The sequence below is a fragment of the Abramis brama genome (assembly GCF_963993115.1).
Source record: "Abramis brama genome assembly, chromosome: 5".
Lineage (NCBI taxonomy): Eukaryota > Metazoa > Chordata > Actinopteri > Cypriniformes > Leuciscidae > Abramis > Abramis brama.
In genome coordinates, this window is record NC_139967.1 from 7878867 (window position 1) to 7902070 (window position 23204).

At 36.2% G+C, this 23204-nt stretch overlaps 1 protein-coding gene across 1 annotated transcript in view; it reads right to left on the reverse strand.

The window, feature by feature from the left end:
* Positions 1–499: 499 nt before the first annotated feature.
* The window catches only part of aifm3 (AIF family member 3), a 30661-nt gene continuing 7956 nt past the window's right edge, over positions 500–23204 (reverse strand). The window contains exons 2-20 of the mRNA XM_084113803.1: positions 21131–21357; positions 16661–16874; positions 13018–13127; positions 12100–12209; positions 11649–11693; positions 11452–11548; positions 9759–9871; positions 9515–9601; positions 8517–8608; positions 8299–8429; positions 7198–7313; positions 6075–6146; positions 5598–5661; positions 3955–4031; positions 3601–3718; positions 3399–3497; positions 3194–3269; positions 1601–1705; positions 500–1338 (exon numbers count right to left, since the gene is read on the reverse strand). Of these exons, the coding sequence (XP_083969929.1) occupies positions 1296–1338; positions 1601–1705; positions 3194–3269; positions 3399–3497; positions 3601–3718; positions 3955–4031; positions 5598–5661; positions 6075–6146; positions 7198–7313; positions 8299–8429; positions 8517–8608; positions 9515–9601; positions 9759–9871; positions 11452–11548; positions 11649–11693; positions 12100–12209; positions 13018–13127; positions 16661–16874; positions 21131–21161 (1800 nt within the window). The 5' untranslated portion in view covers positions 21162–21357 and the 3' untranslated portion in view covers positions 500–1295. The remainder of the gene's footprint in view (positions 1339–1600; positions 1706–3193; positions 3270–3398; positions 3498–3600; positions 3719–3954; positions 4032–5597; positions 5662–6074; positions 6147–7197; positions 7314–8298; positions 8430–8516; positions 8609–9514; positions 9602–9758; positions 9872–11451; positions 11549–11648; positions 11694–12099; positions 12210–13017; positions 13128–16660; positions 16875–21130; positions 21358–23204) is intronic.

The window sequence follows — 23204 nt, forward strand, 5'->3', positions numbered from 1 at the left end:
ATTAAAAATACTGAAATGTGTAAAACAGTATGTTTTATTTATTAATTATATATATATGAAGATTTCCGATGCAAAAGCCTCTTAGTGCCATCTGAAATTTTCTTCTAGAATGATCATTTTTATCAAGCTTGTATATTTAAGTTCAGTAATTTCACTTAAATGACAATTCATAAGTAATTTTCATTGCCATTTAAGTGAAATTACTGAACTTAAATATATGAGCTGGATAAAAATGATCATTCTAGAAGGAAATTTCAGATGGCACTTAGAGGCTTTTGCATCGGAAGATTTAAATAATTAATAAATAAAACATACTGTTTTACACATTTCAGTATTTTTAATTATTTCAGTAATGAGAATTTAGAGGGATATATAAATATATATATATTTTTATTTATTAATTTTTTCAAATATATATTATTTTATATTATAAAAAAACAAAAATTAATGACATTGTAAAAATGTCACAATGCAAAAAATATATATAAAGGTCCTAAAAATAGACTTACTTTTCTTTTAAGCTATTTATATATTTTTTTTTATTATGGTTTCGTGATATTCTCCCAATTACCATGTAAATTGTGATATATGGTATATGGTATCATATATTTGATTTATATTCATAGACATTGACATATGGACCTTGTTACCTTCCCTGAATAATAATCCCACGTTAAAATCCTTTTGGAAATTCTTAATGAAAACGAATGCCCTATGCATATGAATTATCATGCATCTGCTCTCTCTACATCTACAAACTGCCGCGAGCGAAGCTGCATGGGGCTGCATATTTCGATGAGAGCCAAGCATCCCGTAGCCAGGCTAATCAGTAGCAGAGGTTCGGTAGAAAAAGTGCAGTCTTATTTTTTTTGAACGTTTCTTCTGGTAACAGCTATATACAAAGTCGCATGTACAAAATAAAATATGATAATTCCCCTTAACGGCTCTCCTGTGAACACTGTGTACAGGCAGATGCTTCATGCAAAAGCAGAGAGGCCCGAGTCGACCAATCCGCGAAAGAGAGAGAGAGAGAGAGAGAGAGAGAGCTGTCCTGTCTAGTACAGAGGGTAAAAACCAGGTATGGCTCATTTGTTAGCGCTGTGAATGAATCCAGGCCTGGAGAGGTTCCACCTCACGGGGACGACGTCCTCGGCACGGCCCAGGTGCTCGCTTTAGGACAGCACACGTCTCCCATGTAGTGTCCCACTTAACCAACTGCAGCTGCAGCACTAAGACTACATCTGGTACAGGAGATCGTCCGAGTTTGGCAAGGAAAACACACAATGTGCACGTTCTCACTGTGAGCCTTTGTCTATCAGCCATGACATGTCTCCTGTCCTGCAGAGAAAATAATACAAAGCAGATTTTTAAATACTGTCTTTTCTAGCTAAGAATGATAAAATGAGAGAGTTTCTATCAGGGTTTTCATTATCTAAACTTAAAACTACTCAAAGACATTTTTGGTAAATAAGATAAATGTAAAATAAGATATAAATATTAGAGGAAAAACCAGATTTCATGTCTATACGTTGCTATGACATGTTTAAACCTTAGTACATCTATAGTCAGTGTTTTCTGTGAAACTAGAAAATGTACTTACTCCACATCACGTTTCCTAATCGTCTTTCCAGAGCGAAAGACTTCGGCAACCCGTGACACAATGGGGTCGTAGTTCATACTGGCCACGGCTACCACCTCCTCACTCCTGTAATCACGGTGGATTAAACACAGAACACTGAGCTTCAGCAGCTGAACACTCAATACAACAACAGTATAGTTTCATAGAAATGAATACCGTACCTGTCAAAAGTTTGAAAACATGTTTTGGAAAGAAGTGTCTTATGCTCACCAAGGCTGAATTTATTTGATCAAAAATACAGTAAAAACAGTAATATTGCAAAATATATTATTACAAATTAAAATAACTGTATTCTATTTGAATATGTTTTAAATTGTAATGTGTCACATGATCCTTCAGAAATCATTCTAACATGATGATTTGCTGCTCAAGAGACATTTTTTATGATTATCATTATCAATGTTGAAAACAGTTGTTCTGCTTAGTATTTTTGTGAGAGAAAAAAACAAGTATAATCATGCCATTTTCCTGATCTGTTTCTTTCATCTGTGATATACATATATATGAATCGATTTTAGAAAATAAGAATGCAGTTAAGATTGTAGATTATGTAAATCGTGCAGATTATGTCTAGCAAAATCATAAACTCATTATCTTTGTGCTGATTAACATAGTGAGTAATATCCAAAACTAATAACAGAAATTACAAATTATTTAGTTCCTGCCACTCATTTTTAGAAGTTTAGTGTGACTTGAAATTCAAGATAAATAGAGTATAACGAATCAATAATGCTTTCTGTGCAAAACTAGTGTGTAAGGTATTAAAGTCATGTTTTCTGATCAGTTGCATCAATGAATATCCGAATGACTAATGTCTAACAGCTGTCATTAATAATGATAAATGCCTTGATCAAATACACTTACTTTGTATAGAATGCCACAAATTATTATCGTTATTATTATAAATAATAATAATTAATAAAAATATAAAACTTTAGTTGTTTATATAATTTCATAATTTAATCAAATAAAATATTAATAATAATAATAATTGTATTAAATTATAAATTTTAACATTTTAAAAATCGAGTACATAATAATAATAAATTTAGGGCCAGATTTACTGACAGCTTGCGCCAGCACAAACCCTCTTTTGGCATTAATAAACTACTGTCAGGATTTACTAAAGACACGCAGTGAAGAATTAGCACTGAAAAGGTGCGGACAGGGTTCATTTAGCGACTGACCGCATTGCAACTGCATTTGTAGGAGTTTCCCTTTCAGACGCAAAATGTATGGGAGGAAAGTATTTAAATGAATCATGCAAGGTGATTTAATAAGGCTTGCGCTCGTCAATTTACTGATATCTGCACCATTATTTACCGCCCCAAAAAAGCATGTCTGAAACCAGATGCTAATTTGCGCTGCTCTTGGTAGATTGTCATTATGGAAATGATCCGACTGCGTCTGTGTTCTTTAATTTGCGCGTCGTCAGTAGATCGCGCTCAGAACTTTCCACTCCCATTAGTGCTTTTGTGGAATTGCGCTCATGCTAATTTGCACTGTTCAGTAAATCTTGCCCTTAATGATTTAATAAAGATCAAATAAACTCACTTTGTGTAGAATGCCACAAATTTCAGCTCATCCAAATCTCCCTGGATGACGACATCATCAAAGCCTTCTCCATAACCTTGACAACAAGATTTAAAGCACTTGAGATGCATCAAGGGAGCGCTGACGCTGAAACTACGTCAAACGTTCACCGAGTCTAGAGTGTTCTTCATGAAGTGTATTTTCAGTGCTAGAAGTTTGTCCTTACCTGCATATCGTATGCTTTTCCCAAACATGGCTGTCCAGAAATAAGGCACCGTTTTAATATCTGAGGCCTTTCCCATCATGCTTAGGGCAGCCACTCGACCTGCAGTGGAAGATGGAAAAATGTCAAAATCTCGTTCTCATTATGGTTGAATGAATGAAACATTATTTGGCATAAGCACATCCCAATGGGCTACAGGTCTTACCGTGTACATGAGCCATCTGCCAGTGGGGAATGTTCACCTTCTTATTGCTGCGCAGAGCTAGAGGAAAGGTTACCACGTCACCCCCAGCGAAGACCCCATCGATGTTCGTCTGCATGGTCTGAAAGGGTTAAAGGTGGAAGTTTACACACTATTATGACATTGTCCTTTGACTCATTATCATGTAATACTCAAGGTCATCGCACTCAAACAACTATTTATCACTGATACAGTAGAAATAAGTATGGGCAGATTAGCACAGCTTGCAGAAACAGACAGTTTGGTAACAGATGATAGTGTGTTAGTAAGAGATGTACAGTACATACAGTAACATGCAGTATTGCAGAATGACTGAACCTTATTGACTGGGATGAATCCTTTGGAGTCCATGTGCACTCCGCTCTGCTTCAGGAATGCTGTGGCTGGACCCGAGCCTAAACACACACACACACACTTATAATCAGGACCCTGACACAAATTTGTATTTTTTAATGTATTTTATAATTGTTTAAAGCCTGGTTAACTGCTAGTTTTTATTGTGACAATTTACTGTAACCCACATAGTTTGACAGCATGCCCCACTATAATCTGTTATGTGTTTGTTTTCCTGGGTGGGCAATAATTGTTATAAAAAAATATATAAATAAAATTATGATATATATATATACACACACTACTGGTCAAAAGTTTTAGATCGGTAAGATTTTTTATGTTTTTAAAAGAAGTCTCTTCTGCTCACCAAGGCTGCATTTATTTGATAAAAAACAATAAAAAAAAAACAGTAAAATTGTGAAATATTATGACAATTTAAAATGACTGTTTTCTATTTTAATATATTTTAAAATGTCATTTATTCCTCAGATGAAAGCTGAATTTTCAACATCATTACTCCAGTCTTCAGTGTCACATGATCCTTCTGAAATCATTATAATATGCTGATTTTATGCTCAAAAAACATTCATTATTATTTTCAATGTAGAAAACAGTTGTGTACAATTTTTTTTCAAAATTCTTTGATGAATAGAAAGTTCAAAAGAACAGCATTTATTTAAAATAGAATATTTTCTAACATTATAAATGTCTTTACTGTAACTTTTGATCAGTTTAACTCATCCTTGATGAATAAAAGTATTAATTTATTTTATTTATTTCCCCAAAAAATAAAATTAAAATTCTTACTGACCCCAAACTTTTGAAGGGTTGTGTTTAATGTTACAAAAGCTTTCCATTTCAGATAAATGCTGTTCTTTTGAACTTTCTATTCATCATAGCATCATGAAATAAAAATGTACAAAACTGTTTTCAACATTGATAATAATTATAAATGTCTCTTGAGCATCAAATCATCATATTAGAGTGATTTCTGAAGGATCATGTGACACTGAAGACTGGAGTAATGATGCTGAAAATTCAGCTTTGATCACAGGAATAAATTACATTTAACTATATATTCACATAGAAAACAGCTGTTTTAAATTGTAATAATATTTCACAATATGACTGTTTTTGTTTGTATTTTTAATCAAATAAATGCAGCCATGGTGAGCAGAAGATACTTATTTTAAAAACATAAAAAATCTTACCGATCTAAAACTTTTGACCGGTAGTGTATATATATATTCAAAATTGATAATAATACGAAATGTTTCTTAAACATCAAATCATCATATTAGAATGATTTCTGAAGGATCATGGAGTAGTGGAGTAATGATGCTGAAAATTCAGCTTTGATCACAGGAATAAATTACATTTTAATATATATTCAAATAGAAATTAGCTATTTTAAATTGTAATAATATTCCGCAATATTACTGGTTTTACTGCAGTTTTATCAAATAAATGAAGCCTTAGTGAGCATGAGAGACTTCTTTTGAAAAATGTAAACATTTTTATTATTTATTTAATGTTATATAGTCAAGACTACAATGGGACTTGCAACAGGAAATAAAGGGAGAGGAAAAAAAATGGAAAGCCGGATTTCTGTAATTTCATTGACTCACCTATGCCAATAACACAGACGTCAGCTCTTAAGACTTTGCCACTTTTTAGAACCACTTCTTTTAACTGTTGAAACAAAAGAAACAAAAATATTTCAATTTCACATTTAAGTTCTTATAGTTGGCACTTTCTGACCACTGTGACTTCAAAAACAGCATACAAATCTCATTATGTTATTTCTTTGGAAAGACAATATTTATCAAAAGTGTAATTTCATAACAGATCACAATTCAGCTTAATCTCAATTATACATTTACTTCACTGGCTGTGTGCGTTCTCGTGTTATAAGTTCTTATATTTTAGCCCAGGGCCACTCCATTAATGCAATAGCTGCATTAAAAAATATTCAAAGCTAAGCAGAGCCACTGTGAGAGCAAGTGTAATAAATCAACCTACAGGAACGAGAGAGAGAGAGAGGCAGAGAGACAGAGAGAGACCTACACTTCACTGAACTCCTGTTTCTCTCACTTTCATGATACCTGTCCATTATGCCCTCGCATCTCCCACACCTCGTTCAACATGTAGAACTTCACCCTGTTCAACTCGAACAGCTGAGTAGAGAAACAAAAAGAAAAGAATAATGCAATGAGGGAAATACTCCTTGAATATAATGTGGTTACAGCAAGGGATAAAATACAGTCAGTGAGTCATTTCAGCCTGTCAGAGTTTATTATGACAACATAATCATATATTTGATATGAGATGCATGAAACAGCAATGTAAGAGATTGATGGTGTGGGACAACAATCAGTTTTATAAAAGTTGAAAGTTATTATACACACTCAAAACACTGGCAAAAGTAATGATTTAAAATGTATTAATTTAAACATGCTTAACTTTGCTATTATAAAATTAGTATTATGAAATGAATGCCTAAGCAAATACAATTGCTTTTCTATTTACTAAACTGTATTGTTTAAAACTTTTTTAAAACAATAATTTAGCTTTCTAAGCTTTAAAGGTTCACACTTCACCTTTTTTTTAAGCATATCTTCATATGTATCTGTTTGTTTAGTTAATTTTTGCTTTAAAATATACAGAATATAAGTGAATTAGATTTTTTTTTTTATGTTATAATATAGTGTTGCATTGTATAATGGGTATAATGCAACATTTACTTTCGACCCACAGCCCTCAATCAAGTTTGATTTTTGTCTCTTCATAGAAAAACGTTTGGGCATCTCTGATTTACACCGTTTAAAGATTACTGTAAATGCTTATATACAGTATGTATACAAAGATTACTTAAGATGCTTAAATCTAAATACTATTATGTTTAAATATTTAAATTTAATACTGTATATACTGTATGCTTAAATCTTGATATTCTTCATATACAGTATATTATATATATATACTGTATATTCAGTCTCTCTGGATGGATGGATGGATGGATGGATGGATGGATGGATGGATGGATGGATGGATGGATGGATGGATGGATGGATGGATGGATGGATGGATGGATGGATGGATGGATGGATGGATGGATGGATGGATGGATAGATAGATAGATAGATAGATAGATAGATAGATAGATAGATAGATAGATAGATAGATAGATAGATAGATAGATAGATAGATAGATAGATATTCTCTCACCTTCATCAAAGCTTTCCCCACTTTCTCTCCGAGAGCTTTCCGGAATGGCACGGCCTCTATGCCGATCACAGACACTGAGTGAGCCTTATCTGTGAGAGCTGCAGCCACCTCCATACCTGAACACCGCACATCACATACTTTATTTTTCATAAAGTAGACCAAAAAAGTATGTGGACACTTAAACCATTTAAATTTTTTGAATCTTGTTGAAACAACTGACATTGGCAAACAAATGCTGTTTTTTTGCAATGATTTTTAACCTCAACTGACGTCAAGGTGATTTTAGTGGATGTATGAAGTCAGTTTTCCTCACAGGAGGAATCCATTCATTCATCTTAAAGTGTGGCTTTAAAGGGGTAGCTCACCCAGAATGATAATTCTGTCATCATTGACTCACCCTCATGTTGTTCCAAACCAGTAAAACTTTCGTTCATCCATATGAATTGATCGGATTAGTGCAAATTTTCTGAAGAGACGTGATCGCTTTATATGATGAACAGATTGAATTTAGGCTTTTACTCACATATAAACATTGATCGATGCACATCAGATATGGTAAACAGAAGCTCATTCTCACACGTTTGAGCTTCCTCAAGAACCAATGAGGTTTGTTCTTGCACATCAAGCAGGTTCAGTTGAACTTCTGTTTATGTTCGCTGATCAATGTTTATAAGTGAATAAAAGCCTAAATTCAATCTGTTCATCATATAAAGCAATCCAGTCTCTTCAGAAAATCCGGACTAAACCGCTTAATTCATATGGATTAGTTTTACGATCTCTTTATGAACTTTTTGAAGCATCAAAGTGCTAGTTGTGTAGCTGTCAATAGAGGTACAGAAACCTTTTGGATTACATTATCTTCATTTGTGTTTCGAAGATGAACAAAAGTCTTACAGGTTTGGAACGACATGAGGGTGAGTAAATGATGACATACTTTTCATTTTCGGGGTGAACTAACACTAAGTGTCTACATGCTTTCTGGAGCCACTGTATATCTGAACACAAGAAATGTGGCAAGTGCAAATGACTAGTGACATGTAACTGAATATATTCAACTAAACAGACTAAAAAAATGTATGTAAATTCCCCATAAGCTCTCACCAATAAACGAGGTTCCCACAATGACGGCATTCTTACTGCTGGCGAGTGTAGCGATGCCGTTTGCATCTTCTGGTGTTCTGAGGTGAAACACATTTCCCACATCTTTGCCTTTGTAGCTCAGAGGTTTGGGTCTATAAAGATGAAGGATGAAACTTATTAATTCAACACATTTTGTTTAATACTCATAGGATCAACAGGTAGTCATGTGTGGCCTTTACCTGCTCCCTGTGGCAATGAAGAGTTTTCGATACTCCATTTTAAAACCATCCCGAAATATCACAGTCCGTGTCTTTACATCCACAGAAACAACCTATGAAGAAACAAATGGCAGTTTATGTAATTCTGCATATACATTTGTAAAAATTACACATATTTAGACTAAATTATTGAGATACTGGGTCATATCACTAATAAAACGGTACCAAAAAGTATCATGGTATTCTTGGAGGTTCACTCTTAGAAATAAAGATACCATGAGAGGGATTTCTCAGCAATGCCACTGAAAAATAATTTTGGGTTCTCCAAAGAACCTTTCAGTAAACAGGTCTTTAAAAGAACCATGTTTGAAGAAAATGTTCAAAATCTAAATAACTTTGCTCCACTATAAAGAAGCTTTTGTGAAAGAAGTATTCTATAAAGAATACCATAGTATTAGCATCTGATACCATCACTGTGCCATTGTACCACCGCAATTCTTTTTTTGTAATGGGCTGAAAAAGAGATTAGAATCATATTTTTCTTTTTTTCCCCACCATATGCTCAATGAAAAAAACATGCCTCAAAACTCAACAAATATGCCTATACAATTCACTGCCGTTTCCAGCTGAAAAGAACGCTAAAGGCAGTAAAACACCAACAACCTTTATTCCTTTTCAAACAAATTATGAAAGGGCCAGATTATCGATTACAAAAGGCTTATTTTCGTGCAGTTCCTTGTACAATACTATGTTCTGACCTCAAAACACTTTTACACGATTGTAGAAGCATCGCATGGTTCTCTCACACTTTTAGCGCCACTCACCAGACATTTAATTTCCGAACCACCACGATACATACAACAACCAATCTAATAAAACGTTGCCAAATTCACGTTCATCTGTTTCACTTACTGGACAGAAATTGCAGAAATGTCGCCACAGGTACGTTTTTCCAACGAGCCTATTTTTCCTCATTAAATGAAGTAAACCTTAGTAAATTTCAGGCCAAAGGGTCTCACCTCTTTCTCTAAAAGGATCTCTATGTCGTGCACTTGAAAGAAGTCAGAGGATCGCAACTGCAGATGCTCAGCTGTGCTCTCTAAAGACTGAAGAGAAAAGCATCAAATCAATATTATTATACCAGCTGAATTTTAGCATATTTGAGGTCAAGAGAAAAAAATTATATTGGAAAAACAGTTTTATGTTAATTTTATATTGTAAACCTTAAATCTCACTGTTCTATGGACTGTTCTGTGTACAAACCTTACTCAGTTTAGGCCTGTCGTAAGGCAGATGTTTGTCCATGGTGCACATCACTATACGGTCTGTGAAGCCCTCCTGCCTCAGAGTCTCAGCGCACACCAGAGCAGCAGGACCTGAGTGAGAACATCAACAGAGGTCAGAGCAGGTGCTGACACAACCTTTTGAAGACCATTTGCTTTACTAACATCAGTTTTGACAGTAATTTCAATATCAAAAACTGACATTGTTAACATGCCACATGTTGTGATGTAAGTGTATGTGTAGTTTATTGAGCTGACTGAGATGTCACTGTTTTTGTGTGTGTGAAAGACTAGTGGCGATCTTTATCTTGAACTCTAATCTGAATATAAATGCATGATTTTAGCTGATGCTTTGGATGTTATCTCTTACATTTTATCTTCATTTTAACTTAGCAATCAGTAATTGCATTGTATTATGTTTAAAGATGGAATGCAAACGTTGGACCTGTCTAGTCTGTAACAAATGTAGAAATTCAGCTCCTTATCTGCCAGAAAACATGTATAAGAAGTAAAAATAAAATCAGTTTGGGACAGGAAATTATATGTAAAGGAATGTCTCAGTGTGATTCTTTTCTTTTGTCAAGGCATGTTAAAGTGCATTTCACGGTACATCATCAAGTTACGTCACCCACATGTAAATAGATTAAACAATATGAGTAGGAAGCAATTAATGTTTTACTGTGAATACTGTATATAACCCAGTTGACAAGGTTAGTGGACTGTAAAGCTACAACAGTAAGCTGCGCATGTATAGTAAGCTTTATAAAGGTTTACTACTCCAAACATCATAGGGTGAATCCGGTAAAGAGTGCACACTGTATTTCAATGCAAAAAATGGCGTCATATTCCCTGAAATCCAGTTTAATTAGACACAAGAGCTTTTCACACTTGAAAGCATTAACCCCTGGGTCATTAACCCTAGGAATCCTGGGTTATTTTGCTTCATGTTTCACACTGCTCATAATTTACCAGGGGGTTAATAATAAATCCTGGGTATTCATAAGATGATGTTTCACACGATACATTCCCAAACCACGAGTTAACGTCTTTATTAGCTGTGCGCGAGAGCTGTGTGTGTAAGAGCTCATAGCTATAGATTGCCGACTGTACTGTCAGGTTTTTTCAGGTCTTTAAAAAGGTAAGAATGAAACTGTCTCTTCTTCACTCCAATTGACATGTTTTCCATCGCCATTTTACATTTCTCATCAAACACTGAAGCGACTATTTATACAACACGCAGTGTTTCCGTGACTGTCTAAGCATGAGAACATGAGGTTGGTTGCAGGTTTCTAAGCATCTAGCATTAACATTCTAACACTGTATAGTTTCACACTGTACAGGTTTGGCACAGCAAAAGCGATGCTAAGGGTTTCATAACCCCAGGTAATAAGTGGTCCTGACCCCACTTCTAAATTACAAGTGTTAAATATTCCTTTACCCGGGTTTAAAAGCAGGGGTTAGAACAATGATAGCCCAGGGTTAAGTCCAGTTTTAAAAGCCCTACTGTATATGTGCGCTATAATAGCACTGTGTCTGGAATACTTTAAGTAATTAATTATGGTAAACATGCATCCTTTTAATGAATATGCACTGAGATTGATTCCTCTCTAGAACAACACTATCTAGTGAATTTGCCCCCATGTTAGTGCATTTTATAACATTATGGCTGCAACCTGATCCAATAATGAGAACATGGCTGAATCCAGTGCTGGAATTGATGACAGCTGAACATTTTGACATGGCCTTTGACCGCCGCTGAGTCTGAAGGGCCTGTCAGGAAACAGATGATTTCCCACACATTACCATTTACAACTGTTGTTAAATTTAACTCTCTTTACACACATACTCCAGACACAGAGAGACTCTTTACCTGCTTGTTTGCTCTTATTATCACCTTCTCCTTTTCGACTCTGACCTGAAATAATGAGTAAAGAAAATTGACATGGCAGATAATTACATAACAGTGGGATTATGAAAACACCCCCACTGTTTAGTGATGACACATACTGAGGTTCATTTTCTCTCTTCTGATCAGCAATATGTACCACGTACTATGTCTTTTTGGGAATATGCTTCTTTTATTTATCAGTAGATTTCATTCACTATTTGTGCATCAACCTGTTTAACTTTCACACAAAAGTCATGATTCTTATATTATCTTATAGCTGTACATTACTTCCATATGGAAATCACTTTGACTCACTCATCTCTGACTGAAAACAGAATACTCCTTGCTTCCTGAAGAACTAAACATATAAACTTGAATTGAATTGAATTACACGATTCATCAATAAGTTCATACATATATATATTTTTGTTACCTGGAAGGTAGGCAAACTGTCTAGTCCAGGGAAATCTTCAATATCACCCGTAGCGATGTTAAAACATGCCCCATGCCATGGACATCGCACATGTCCTTTTGATAGCACGCCTAATAGAGAAGAATTGTTTTTTAATACACAGTATTACTGAAAGAACAATCTGTTTTGCTATTTGATAAGGCACAGGGTTCCTACACATTTTCCATTTCAAAATTCCATACTTTTCCAGACTCAAATTACACAAAAAAAAAAAAAGTGGTCAAAATTTGGCTTTCATTAGGGCAGTACATTATATTTCAAGGCTTTAGGTCTGCTTTAACACACTCTATGGCGGCCAAGAAACCACACCGTGAAATGGGATGATGTTGCAATAGGTGGCTCAGTGTGCAATGTCTATGCTAAGTTTAATGGTTTCTCATGCGCACATGAAAGTCTGCATATTTTTTATTTTTGCAAACATCCTTTTAGTGGCTCTGTAATACGGTGCTAAGAATATCATGAGAAGAAACCCAAAACACTTATAACCTGCATTTTTGCATAATGAAAAAGTGCACCTTGAATTCAGTCGTGTTTGACAATCACTAAACAGCTGCCATGAAAACACACTTCTATGATACATTTTTGTTCATTCAATTCTTAATTTTCTATTATAGAAAACTAAATGGGGGAAATAGTCTGGAAAAGCAAATATTTTTCCATACTCTGCTTTCTTTTTTCCATACTTTTCCAGACCTGGAAATTACTCAAATCAAATTCCATACTTTTCCAAACTGCGTAGGAACCCTGAAGGCATGTTTAATAGCTAAATATTTAAGTAAATAGACAACATTCAGTTCAAATAGTTGATCTCTGAGAGCCATTAGTATCCTTAGCTATGGAATGTAGAGGACCAGGAGAGCTCCACAGGACGCCCCTCACCTTTGACCAGTGGAGCCCCATAATGTGGGCACTTGTGTCCCATCGCAAAGAATTCTCCATGTTCCTTAATGAGCAGAGCACGACCTGCCCCCAAATCCACCTCACGCATTCTGCCAAACACAACAGAACACATATGATCAGCATAAAGTCCAAAACACAACTCAATACTGATCCATTCAAAGGTTACAACTGAAGTATGTCATTTATGAAAAAAACTGACAACCTTAAATCCGTAATACCTCTATCTCTAAGCTTTGATGACATCTATATGCTAGCGTACTCCTGGTATACAGATATACGCATTTAAAATGTGCAATCTTTCTCTTCCTGGACCAAAAATATTGATGACATCACTTACGCTCATTAGTATTTGCAAAGTTTTGTCCAATAAAATGCGATTAAGAATGAGAATGTCTGGCAATTAACAGTTTAGTTTCGCTGAGTTATGATGTAAACTAAAAGCAAATAGCTGATTTCATGGCTCAACGACTTATTTTAATAGGGAATACATTAAAATAGCAAAGAAAATTGTTCATCAAATTATTTAATTGGGTGTTAAGAGCCTCTAAATTAAAAATTTTTTTGAATTCTTAGTTGTGATGTACTAAAGACATCTACTATACTCTCTTAAAGGTTGTTTTTTGGCATTCTATAAAGAACCTTCGACATCCATAGAACTCACAAATTATTAAACTCTTCAGATTATTACAATGTTCTTCACACGAATAAAAAAAGGTTATTTTAAAAACTGTTCACTGAAAGGTTCTTTTGGGAACCCAAAATGGTTATATGGCAGTGGTTCCCAAACTGGGGTACACATACCCCTGGGGATAGGTGAGGCAACACAGGGGGTATGCGAACAAAATGCTGAGTTTTGCTGTTCATTTAATTGTACACCACCTTAAAATAACATTAAAACTGATTATTAGTAAAAGTGGGGGTTTAGCGCTTACTAGCATGAAGAACAAATATAGACACAGCTGTGCATAGAGGTAGATTTAAGACTCAAATTCTCTTCGATACAAAATGTGCCCTGTACGAGTTCTTATTTTTAATGTTATAATAGCTAAATTATATGAGTTAGAATGCAATTTTCCTGAATATATACACATGATTGCAAATGTGACACTGATTTTATACAACAGTTAAACTAACAAAAAAGGTAATATTAAGTGACAAATTTTAAACACAGTATTGACAATATTGTTTGCTCTATTTTGCAACAAAATGATAGTTCTGACGAAAGCCACAGCAGAATTGTTGGGCATCTCCAGGCAACACACAGCGGTGTTTCGTTAGTGAACGAATCGTGGCTTTGAACGAATCAGGAGAGTCAATGATTCAATGACCCATTCATTAATGCAGCCACTTGCTTCGTTACTGAATTAATAAATGAATTAATGACTCACTCATAAGACAGGCTTGCCGCCACTATACTGGCAGTTTTAATTTAATATTTAAAAGCATCACTCCATCACTTACCATCATTTCATATTTCTCTATTGAAAAAATTTTTGAATGTCAAACATTATCTCATAATATTATTCATGCCATTGTAATTGCATACTTGCCATCTCTAAGCAGCATTAATAAACAGTGTGTGGAATAAATACATCTAGATGCAGCTTGTGCCACTGCAGTGCAAAGATGGCTTTTGTTGATACTGACTTAATTTGATTGAAATTATTGATTCAGTTTAATTTATTGCTTTATTTATTATATTAATAAATAAATAAATAGAATTTTAAGAATTTGACATAAAACATGACACATACATTTAAAAGGGTTAGAAAAACTTTGCCTTTATAAAGGTAATAAATGCACCTGAAAATCCATTTAAGGGGGCAAATATTGTCCCTTAATGGAAAAGGTGTGACTGCAGTCTAAGTGGAAGAAAGGGGGTACGCAGAAGGATGCCCCAGGGGGTACGACATTCTAAAATGTTTGGGAACCACTGTTTTATGGCATCGCTGAGAAGAAAAAACTTTTGTCAGCCTTTTGTAAACATTGTTTTTTAATGAGTGAACAGCAAAATAATCAATCTTTCTTCATTATCTCTGATAATGACACTCAAGGATATGCAAATTCGATATTGAGTGCAACAGCCAGGTCCCAAAAGTAAAAACTGCATTAATTTCCTCCATAAGGAAACTTATGGAACCTTATAAACCTTAAAAGACAGTCCTACTGTTAGTTACGAGGTTGTTAATCCATGGTATTTGCTTCTGTTGAAGCCATCAGCCCACATAATTTCAATTTATTCTTAAAATAATGTTTAACAGTGGATTTCGTGGTGAAAACTACATTACCAATGACGCTGTACAGAAAATTCCACGAAATCAGAGAGTCATAACAATCAAAACGGCTCAAATGAACTCCTTAGCTCTGCCCACTCTCATGAAGCACGAAATCACGATCTCCCTACGCTCTCAAAATACTTAAATATTTGTATATATGTGCATATTTTATTGCAAAAGTTGTTTTTATATATATAATCAACATTTTTAAATGAGTACCGTAGTTTCATATTTCTCCATGGTTTTTAATTCGATTTTGCTGTTCACAATAATTTGTTGTTCATTCCCTCACTAAAGCCGTTAAGTACACAGTCTTGTAGCTTTGTCTTTTTGTCCGATTTTCAAATACTTTTTTGCTTCAAATCAAATTTAAAGGTCCCGTTCTTCGTGATCCCATGTTTCAAACTTTAGTTAGTGTGTAATGTTGTTGTTAGAGTATAAATAATATCTGTAAAATTATAAAGCTCAAAGTTCAATGCCAAGCGAGATATTTTATTTAACAGAAGTCGCCTACATCGAACGGCCCGTTTGGACTACATCCCTCTACTTCCTTCTTTAATGACGTCAGTAGAACAGATTTTTGACTAACCTCCGCCCACAGGAATGCTCCCTCAACTCTACCGAAATTCGTTTATGTACTTGCGCACTTTTTATAACTTACTGTGTTTACTCAGCTCTTACGGTGATTTTCTGAAGTAAAACTGACGCTTCATCTTTTGTGTGATGTACAATAAACTTTATTAAACTCATCAGTATATGTTTGATCATCATTCGGACCTGGTCCGAAACAGCAGACTTGTAGGCTATTAATAAATAATGGATACATACAAGCAGATGACAAATACGTTATAATAACCGTAATTAAACTACTAAACTATACCTGTTCCATCTCTATACAGCACTCTGACTCTGTAGGCATTATTGTCCGACTCGAAATGAACACCGTTACTGAGAGTTTCTGATATTATCATCATTCCATGAGATGAAATTGTCCTGAGAGACTGAGCGTGAGCTCGTGAAGCTCCGCCCCCTGGGTCGTCCAGCAGCAGCTTATTTGCATTTAAAGGGCACACACTAAAACAGCGTGTTTTTCTGAGCCCCAAAAAATGATAATTTAAACATGCTGTAAAAAATGATCTGTTGGGTATTTTGAGCTGAAACTTCACATACACACTCTGGGGACATCAGAGACTTATTTTACATCTTGTGAAAAGGGGCATAATACGGGACCTTTAATAATGTTATGATTCACCTCGTAGCTGGTTGGCTTGGTTCATGGCTTATACATTTCATTTTTAACAAAGACTTTTTAAAAATCCCTATTGGAGCAATAAATAAAAACTTACTGTCCATTCTCAAGGTCTTTTACATGGCAGACAGACGCCTCTATGAAATCTCTGTGTTTACGCTGCGGCCGCAGCGTCATGCTGTCCTCGTCGGAACAGTGTCCCAGAGATCCGTTGGGTCTGCATTCTGAAAATGGACTGGCCTTTCCATTAGGAGACATCAGGTCCACCTCCTTCTCTTTGTCCAAAAGATTGAGCTCAACTTTGACCTCTACTGCAAAAAATTTGCATGATATAAGTACAAAAGAGAATAAGACAAGATTCTATTCTTTAGATAATAGATCGATTTGTTTGCTAAATTCAAATATAATCCCCTGTCATCTTTAATTGAAGCAATTAATATCAATTAATTAGGATTTATATGTTGCCATATCGAACTCCCAAGGCAAATTATGTGCAATGACAAAATAGATAGCATTTTTAATATGTAGGTATCTCATTAAGAAACTAGCTTCAGACAGACATGTCATGTTTGATGTTGTAGCATCTGGACCAATCAGACACATTTTATTTAATGAATAATCCAGCAAACTCACTCTCCCAACAAAGATCTATGAAACTCTCCCCAAAACTAACATCCCAAATGAAGCTAACACACTGGCAGAACCCGGTGTCCTGTTACAGAACACATTGAGACTGATAAGACTTTTTACGACCCCAAAAGGAATTTGCAGAGTTGTGACTCTCACTTAATTCTTGCTGAGAAGGAGAAATAAACCCTTTTAATCCTATATATTCTATATATAACCACTTGAGAAATGTATAAACATAGATTTTCCTTTTGTGTGGTTTGGCCTATGTATTCATTCAACTCTTTTGGATTAATGTTTCAGACTTGTGTAACGGAGGCCAGCTAGTAGTTGCTGTGCGAGTAAACCTCACTCCTCTGATCTCAATAGGCGCTCTAGCGACAGATGCTAGAGGCTGCAGTCTTTAGCCTCCTTGTTAGAGCGCCTGACTCTCATGCCGGAGACCCGGGTTCGAGACCCGCATGGAGCGGGGTGTGAAGGACCCGGTGAGAGGGGTTACATTGGTGCCGTGACCCGGATGGGAGTGAGGTTTAGGGGGGTGAGTGTAACGGAGGCCAGCTAGTAGTTGCTGTGCGAGTAAACCTCACTCCTCTGATCTCAATAGGCGCTCTAGCGACAGATGCTAGAGGCTGCAGTCTTTAGCCTCCTTGTTAGAGCGCCTGACTCTCATGCCGGAGACCCGGGTTCGAGACCCGCATGGAGCGGGGTGTGAAGGACCCGGTGAGAGGGGTTACACTTGCATACTATGGTTAACCAAAATCATGTGTAGCAGGTTTAGTCGCTATAAACTCCAATCTTCATCCCCCATTTGTTAAAGGTGCTCTAAGCGATGTTGGGTGACGTCACTTCTTGTTGACGTTCAAAGTATTGTCAAACAAAACGGAGGCTAGCTCGACCCTCCCTCATCCTCATCCCGTCCCCTCCCCCTCCCCCTCCCCCTCCCTTCCGTGCTTCCTTCTAACAATATACTTCTTTGCTATTTGTTCATCGAAACGTCGTCTCTTTGGTCGTGTGTCGGCCATATCAAAATTAAAGAGAATATAATTCTTTTAAGAGTGTATAAGTACAGTGCTTATTTCTGTAGAAATATCATAATAAGCTGGAGAAGAACACTGGAAAGTGAAGGACTATTTAATGTATACAGTCTTTATCAAAGGCGATTGTGCAATGTGCTTCCATTACAGTCCGATCTTGCTGGCTTTCTCTCTGGCCGGAAAAATGTGCTGAGGACCTGCTTCTTATGCCTTAATCACACAGGAATTCACACCTGCTGAGTGAAGCTTAATTAAAATCAATGGAAAATCATGCAAGATGACTGAGCCGGCAGAGGAAAGAAAACTCGCCATCACAGAGCTGGCTCCAGACGCTTTGTTTTCAGTGTCAGAACAGAGAAAATAACATCTGACAGATCATTTAGAGAACATACTCCCCTAAGGGCTCATTTAATGGAAGAAACCACACACTCAAAATCTCATTCCCTTATTTAGCCTACGAGAAAAAAATTATCTATGGGCATAAACGACAATCATGAAATGTGTGTAAGGTGTGTACATTTTAGTCGTTTCAGCAGTGGGCTTCAATTGAGCAATAGGTCCAGTGCTCTAATATCTACTTCATGTTCCCATTCCCACTCTACCTTTGATCATTTTAATTTCAGTGACAGCTCAACAAAACGGGTTGAAAGGTTTTCATTAATTTGCATTTGGAGTCAATATCATACTGCTTCAAAGTTAACAAATGTAACATACAAATAATTCTTAAAACACGGTACCATTTATGACCCTATGACTTACCACTGATAAAATGTAACAGGATACAGAAACATAGTAATGTTATTTGGTGGATTCTATTTAGTGATTAATACAGGAAAAATACATTCAAAAAATACATTCAAAAATAAATTGCATTTCAGATTGCATTTCCCCATTTACTTACATTTTAATTTTCTTAATAATTATTATTCTTAAAACTTGCTTTTATGTCGATTAAAGTATTTTTTTCAATGACGTTTTCCTCAAAAAAAATCCAGAAATTCTCTCACCTTCTTTTCAACTGCATTTGACAATTTAAAAAAAGTCTTAGTATGTAGTGCATACATACACTTTAAGGGTGTGTTCACACTCCTGGCATTTTAACACAGAACCTAAAGGCACAGGGATATGTTCACAACCTGATTGGTCGGCTCTTATTACGTATAATTCATGATGGAACTTACCGAACATCCAAAACAATGCTGTGTGCTGGGATAAATATGCTCGTTGAATGTGCATAGCTATATATGATGGTATTTTGACCAAACTCGTGAAGAGCTTATAAAAATGTGTAAAAGGAGTCAAAACCATAGATATCATATATAAACGCTAGATGTCTTACGGCGCAGTCACTTCCGGCATCACCGTTCGGCCATCTTGTCACAGTGAAGCTGTGAATTAAGGTGAATGATCAGCACGCACACAAATCCTCTTATCTCGCTGAAATCTTGACGGATTTACAAACGGTTTGGTTTCTTACAAACGTTATTAACGTGGCTATAATCCCGAATGCTTAAACATGTATGTTATAATTATTCATATGTATGCAGTGTATGTATGCAGTGTCATAACTACATCTCTGACGTTTATAACAAACCAAACCGTTTGAAAATCGGTAGAAAATTGAGCAAGTTATGGTTATTTAAAAGTACATGCACCATTAAACGAGTGAGCGAGTCCACTGTGGCAAGATGGCCGCCACGTGCGGACGTCGACCTCCATTGGCCAGCAGCGCGCACGAGACATCTAGCCTTTATATATGATATCTATGGTCAAAACAGCATCAGAAATCCCTCCATTACACATACAAACAAAGATCTGCTGTGAGGAGACGCGGATCTGATGCCTGTACCGAACTGTGATGGGCATTTTGTACTCTTTACGGTCGCATCTTGTAACGTCATGTCCCGTTTTTGGTTCGTTTACATTTCTTTGGTCCGTGTTGAACCGCACCAGAGTTCGTTTGAAAGCGGACCTAGACCCATCTTTTCAGCGCTCTCGGTCCGCTTGTTTGGTGCGCACTTATTCACGCTTATTCAAATTAACCGCACTAACAGAGCAATCAGAGTTTGTTTTAATTTAACCAAATATTGAACCATATATATACAGTATACTACTCTCATCAGAACAAGGCTGCATTTATTTGATATGCTGATTTGGTGATCAAGAAGCATTTCTTATTATTATCTTTGTTGAAACAGTTGTGCTGCTTGTTTTTTTTTTCAGGATTCTTTAATGAATAGAAAGAACAGCATTAATTTGAAATAAAAATCTTTTGTAAAATTATAAATGTCTTAACTGTCACTTTTGATCAATTTAATGCATCTTTGCTGAATAAAATCCTGAACTTTTCCGGCCCAAATGGCACCATCTCTTGAGAATGACCCACATTCACTGTATTTGAGATGAAAGGAACTGTAATAGATTAACCTGCAAGAGCAGTTTGTGATAAAATCATTGAGTGAATCAACTTCCTAGTATAGAATAGAAAGTCATATTCTTTTCCAAGCACAGTGACTGACTGGCTTGGACCGTTCGGCCTCTCTCTGCGCCCTCTGAAATCCAACACCCACAATCACACTTTCACAACTGAGTCTTTGGACAGATGAAAGTCGTTTCGGTGCCCCCTGCCCTCGGGTAGTACCCCTCCCCCAGTCGCCATACAAGAGAAACAGCGATACATTGTGAAACATTCAAAACACAACTCATATTCCACTGTCTAATCCTCTTGAACACAGCAATTAAGAGCATTAAAATTCCTCCAGCACTAAAGGAAAGCCACATCACAGCAGCAGTCAGGGGTCACGTTAACTGACCTATATATAGGTGGAGACACAAGTCTCAATTATTACAGGATTTAATCAACAGGGAACACTACACAGACTGAGGGTTTTCTGTATGCTCATCACCTGGTTTGGGTTTGGAAAGGCATCCTCCCATGATGGGCCCGGAGTGAAGCCAGGTGGCCCGATGAGAGGGAAGCCCAGGATGGGTGTTAGCGGGGCTGGGCGGATCAGATGCACAGGGTGGGCCGCTGGCCCTGGAGGAGGTGGTGGCAGCGCTGCAGGGGGGAAATTCTGGCCCGTCTGGCCCACTCGGCCATCTCAGAGATCAGCGACTGTACATGATACACAGCCTGGGAATAGACAAAATGTAACAGTTTGGTTGTGTGCATCTAAGGTGAGGTGTTTTCTCTTATACACCATTGCTTTGTTATTGAACCAGCCCGACCAGTACTTATTGTGTTTTGGAGGCTGATATGCTGGTGTCCCCACCAGGCTTATAACAAGTTTAACCAGCAAGATGTTCTCGGCCAAACAGCTTCATCAGGTTAGTTTTGTTGGTGAACAGCAAATCCACCCAACCAGACCAACATTAACCTGCCTCCAGCCTGGATCAGCATTCAAACTGACCATTTTCCACCCCATCAGGGGCAATATCAATGAATACAGCTGACAAACACAAATACAGGTCCATTGCACTAAGCATGACTCTATTCAGACATCAGAACAATGATTTTAGAGTTTTATAAGTTTGGGTACATTTTGCTTTTTTCTGGCCTGGACCAAGGTTATTTTTGCGCAGCATGGACAGGCTATAAACTATATAGATCTGGCTATGTGGGACTATAGTTTGAATTAAACCCTTTTCTTTGCAGGACACATTGACATTACAGAATAGCTCTTTCGCCATTATCTTAAACATTGTAAAAGCATTCATTTCATGTGTCAGAACAGAAGAGAGTAACTCTCGGGAGTGCACGTAAAGGTCATATATTATTCATTTTCGGGAAAAATGTCATAAATTCTTCACATAAAAATCTATCTGCAGGTATTCTAGGAAGTAGGGGAAGGTCTTCGTTAAAAGCTGTTGGATATTGGCAATAAAAAAGCGATTAATAAAAAAAAAAAGTTGTTGGTTTGTGCAGTGACGTCTGGCTAGGGTAACAAAACAAAACCAAAAAACAAAGCACTTTTTTTTTTTTGAAAAAAAAAATATATATAAATACAATAAAAAATTAAGAAAGATTTATTTTAAATGGTGACCACCTCTTTCTGACTGTTGGTGTCTTTTAAAAATTTAACACAAGGATATAAACAGAAAACATTATCACTGTCCGTGACTCATACACTTGCCTCTCTTTGAACCTGCAGCGATAAGGCTATTCTTCAGATGTTTATGTCAAGTCTAATGATATGCAAATGTTGTAAAAGTGTAGATGATGATGGGAACCCAGCTAGCCAACAGAATGTAACATTAAGGTCAGACGGTTCATATCACCTTACTATCATTTTATTGCAAATAGCCTCTTGCTGCTTCAATACGAACTAATATGAATCAAGAAAACTGCATGTTTGACGTTGATCTATGATCTTTGTATGCATGGTGAGTGTGACAGTAAATTCAAAAGTCATCTTGGAGAATTGCAAGAATCCATCATGGGGACAGAAATACAATTGGTCCCGTTGGAGAGGTAATTTTAAAGGTGAAGGTGTAATGTTTTTGGTAAAATAATTTCTCTTATCCAGGTTTAATGCTCAGAGGTTTCTAAGCCAGGGTGATGGATCACTGTAACTAAAGATATATTTAAAGCAAATAATAATTTAAGACAAAGAAATTCAGTCATGATGGATGTGTGTGTGTGTGTGTGTGTGTGTGTGTGTAGTGCAGTTATACACTACGTTATGGGGACAAAATGTCCCCAAAATTATAGCAATATTCCAAATCCTAGTCTTTGTGGGAACATTTTTGGTCCCCATGAGGAAAACAGCTTATAAATCATACTAAGTGATGTTTTTTGAAAATGTAAAACAGAAAGAGTTTTCTGTGATGGGTAGCTTTAGGGTTAGGGGATAGAATATACAGTTGGTACAGTATAAAAACATTATGTCTATGGAAGTTCCCCATAAAACATGGAAACCCATCAGATATGGAATGACAAAGCGTGTGTTCTTACATATGCATGTGCATGCATCTTAAATA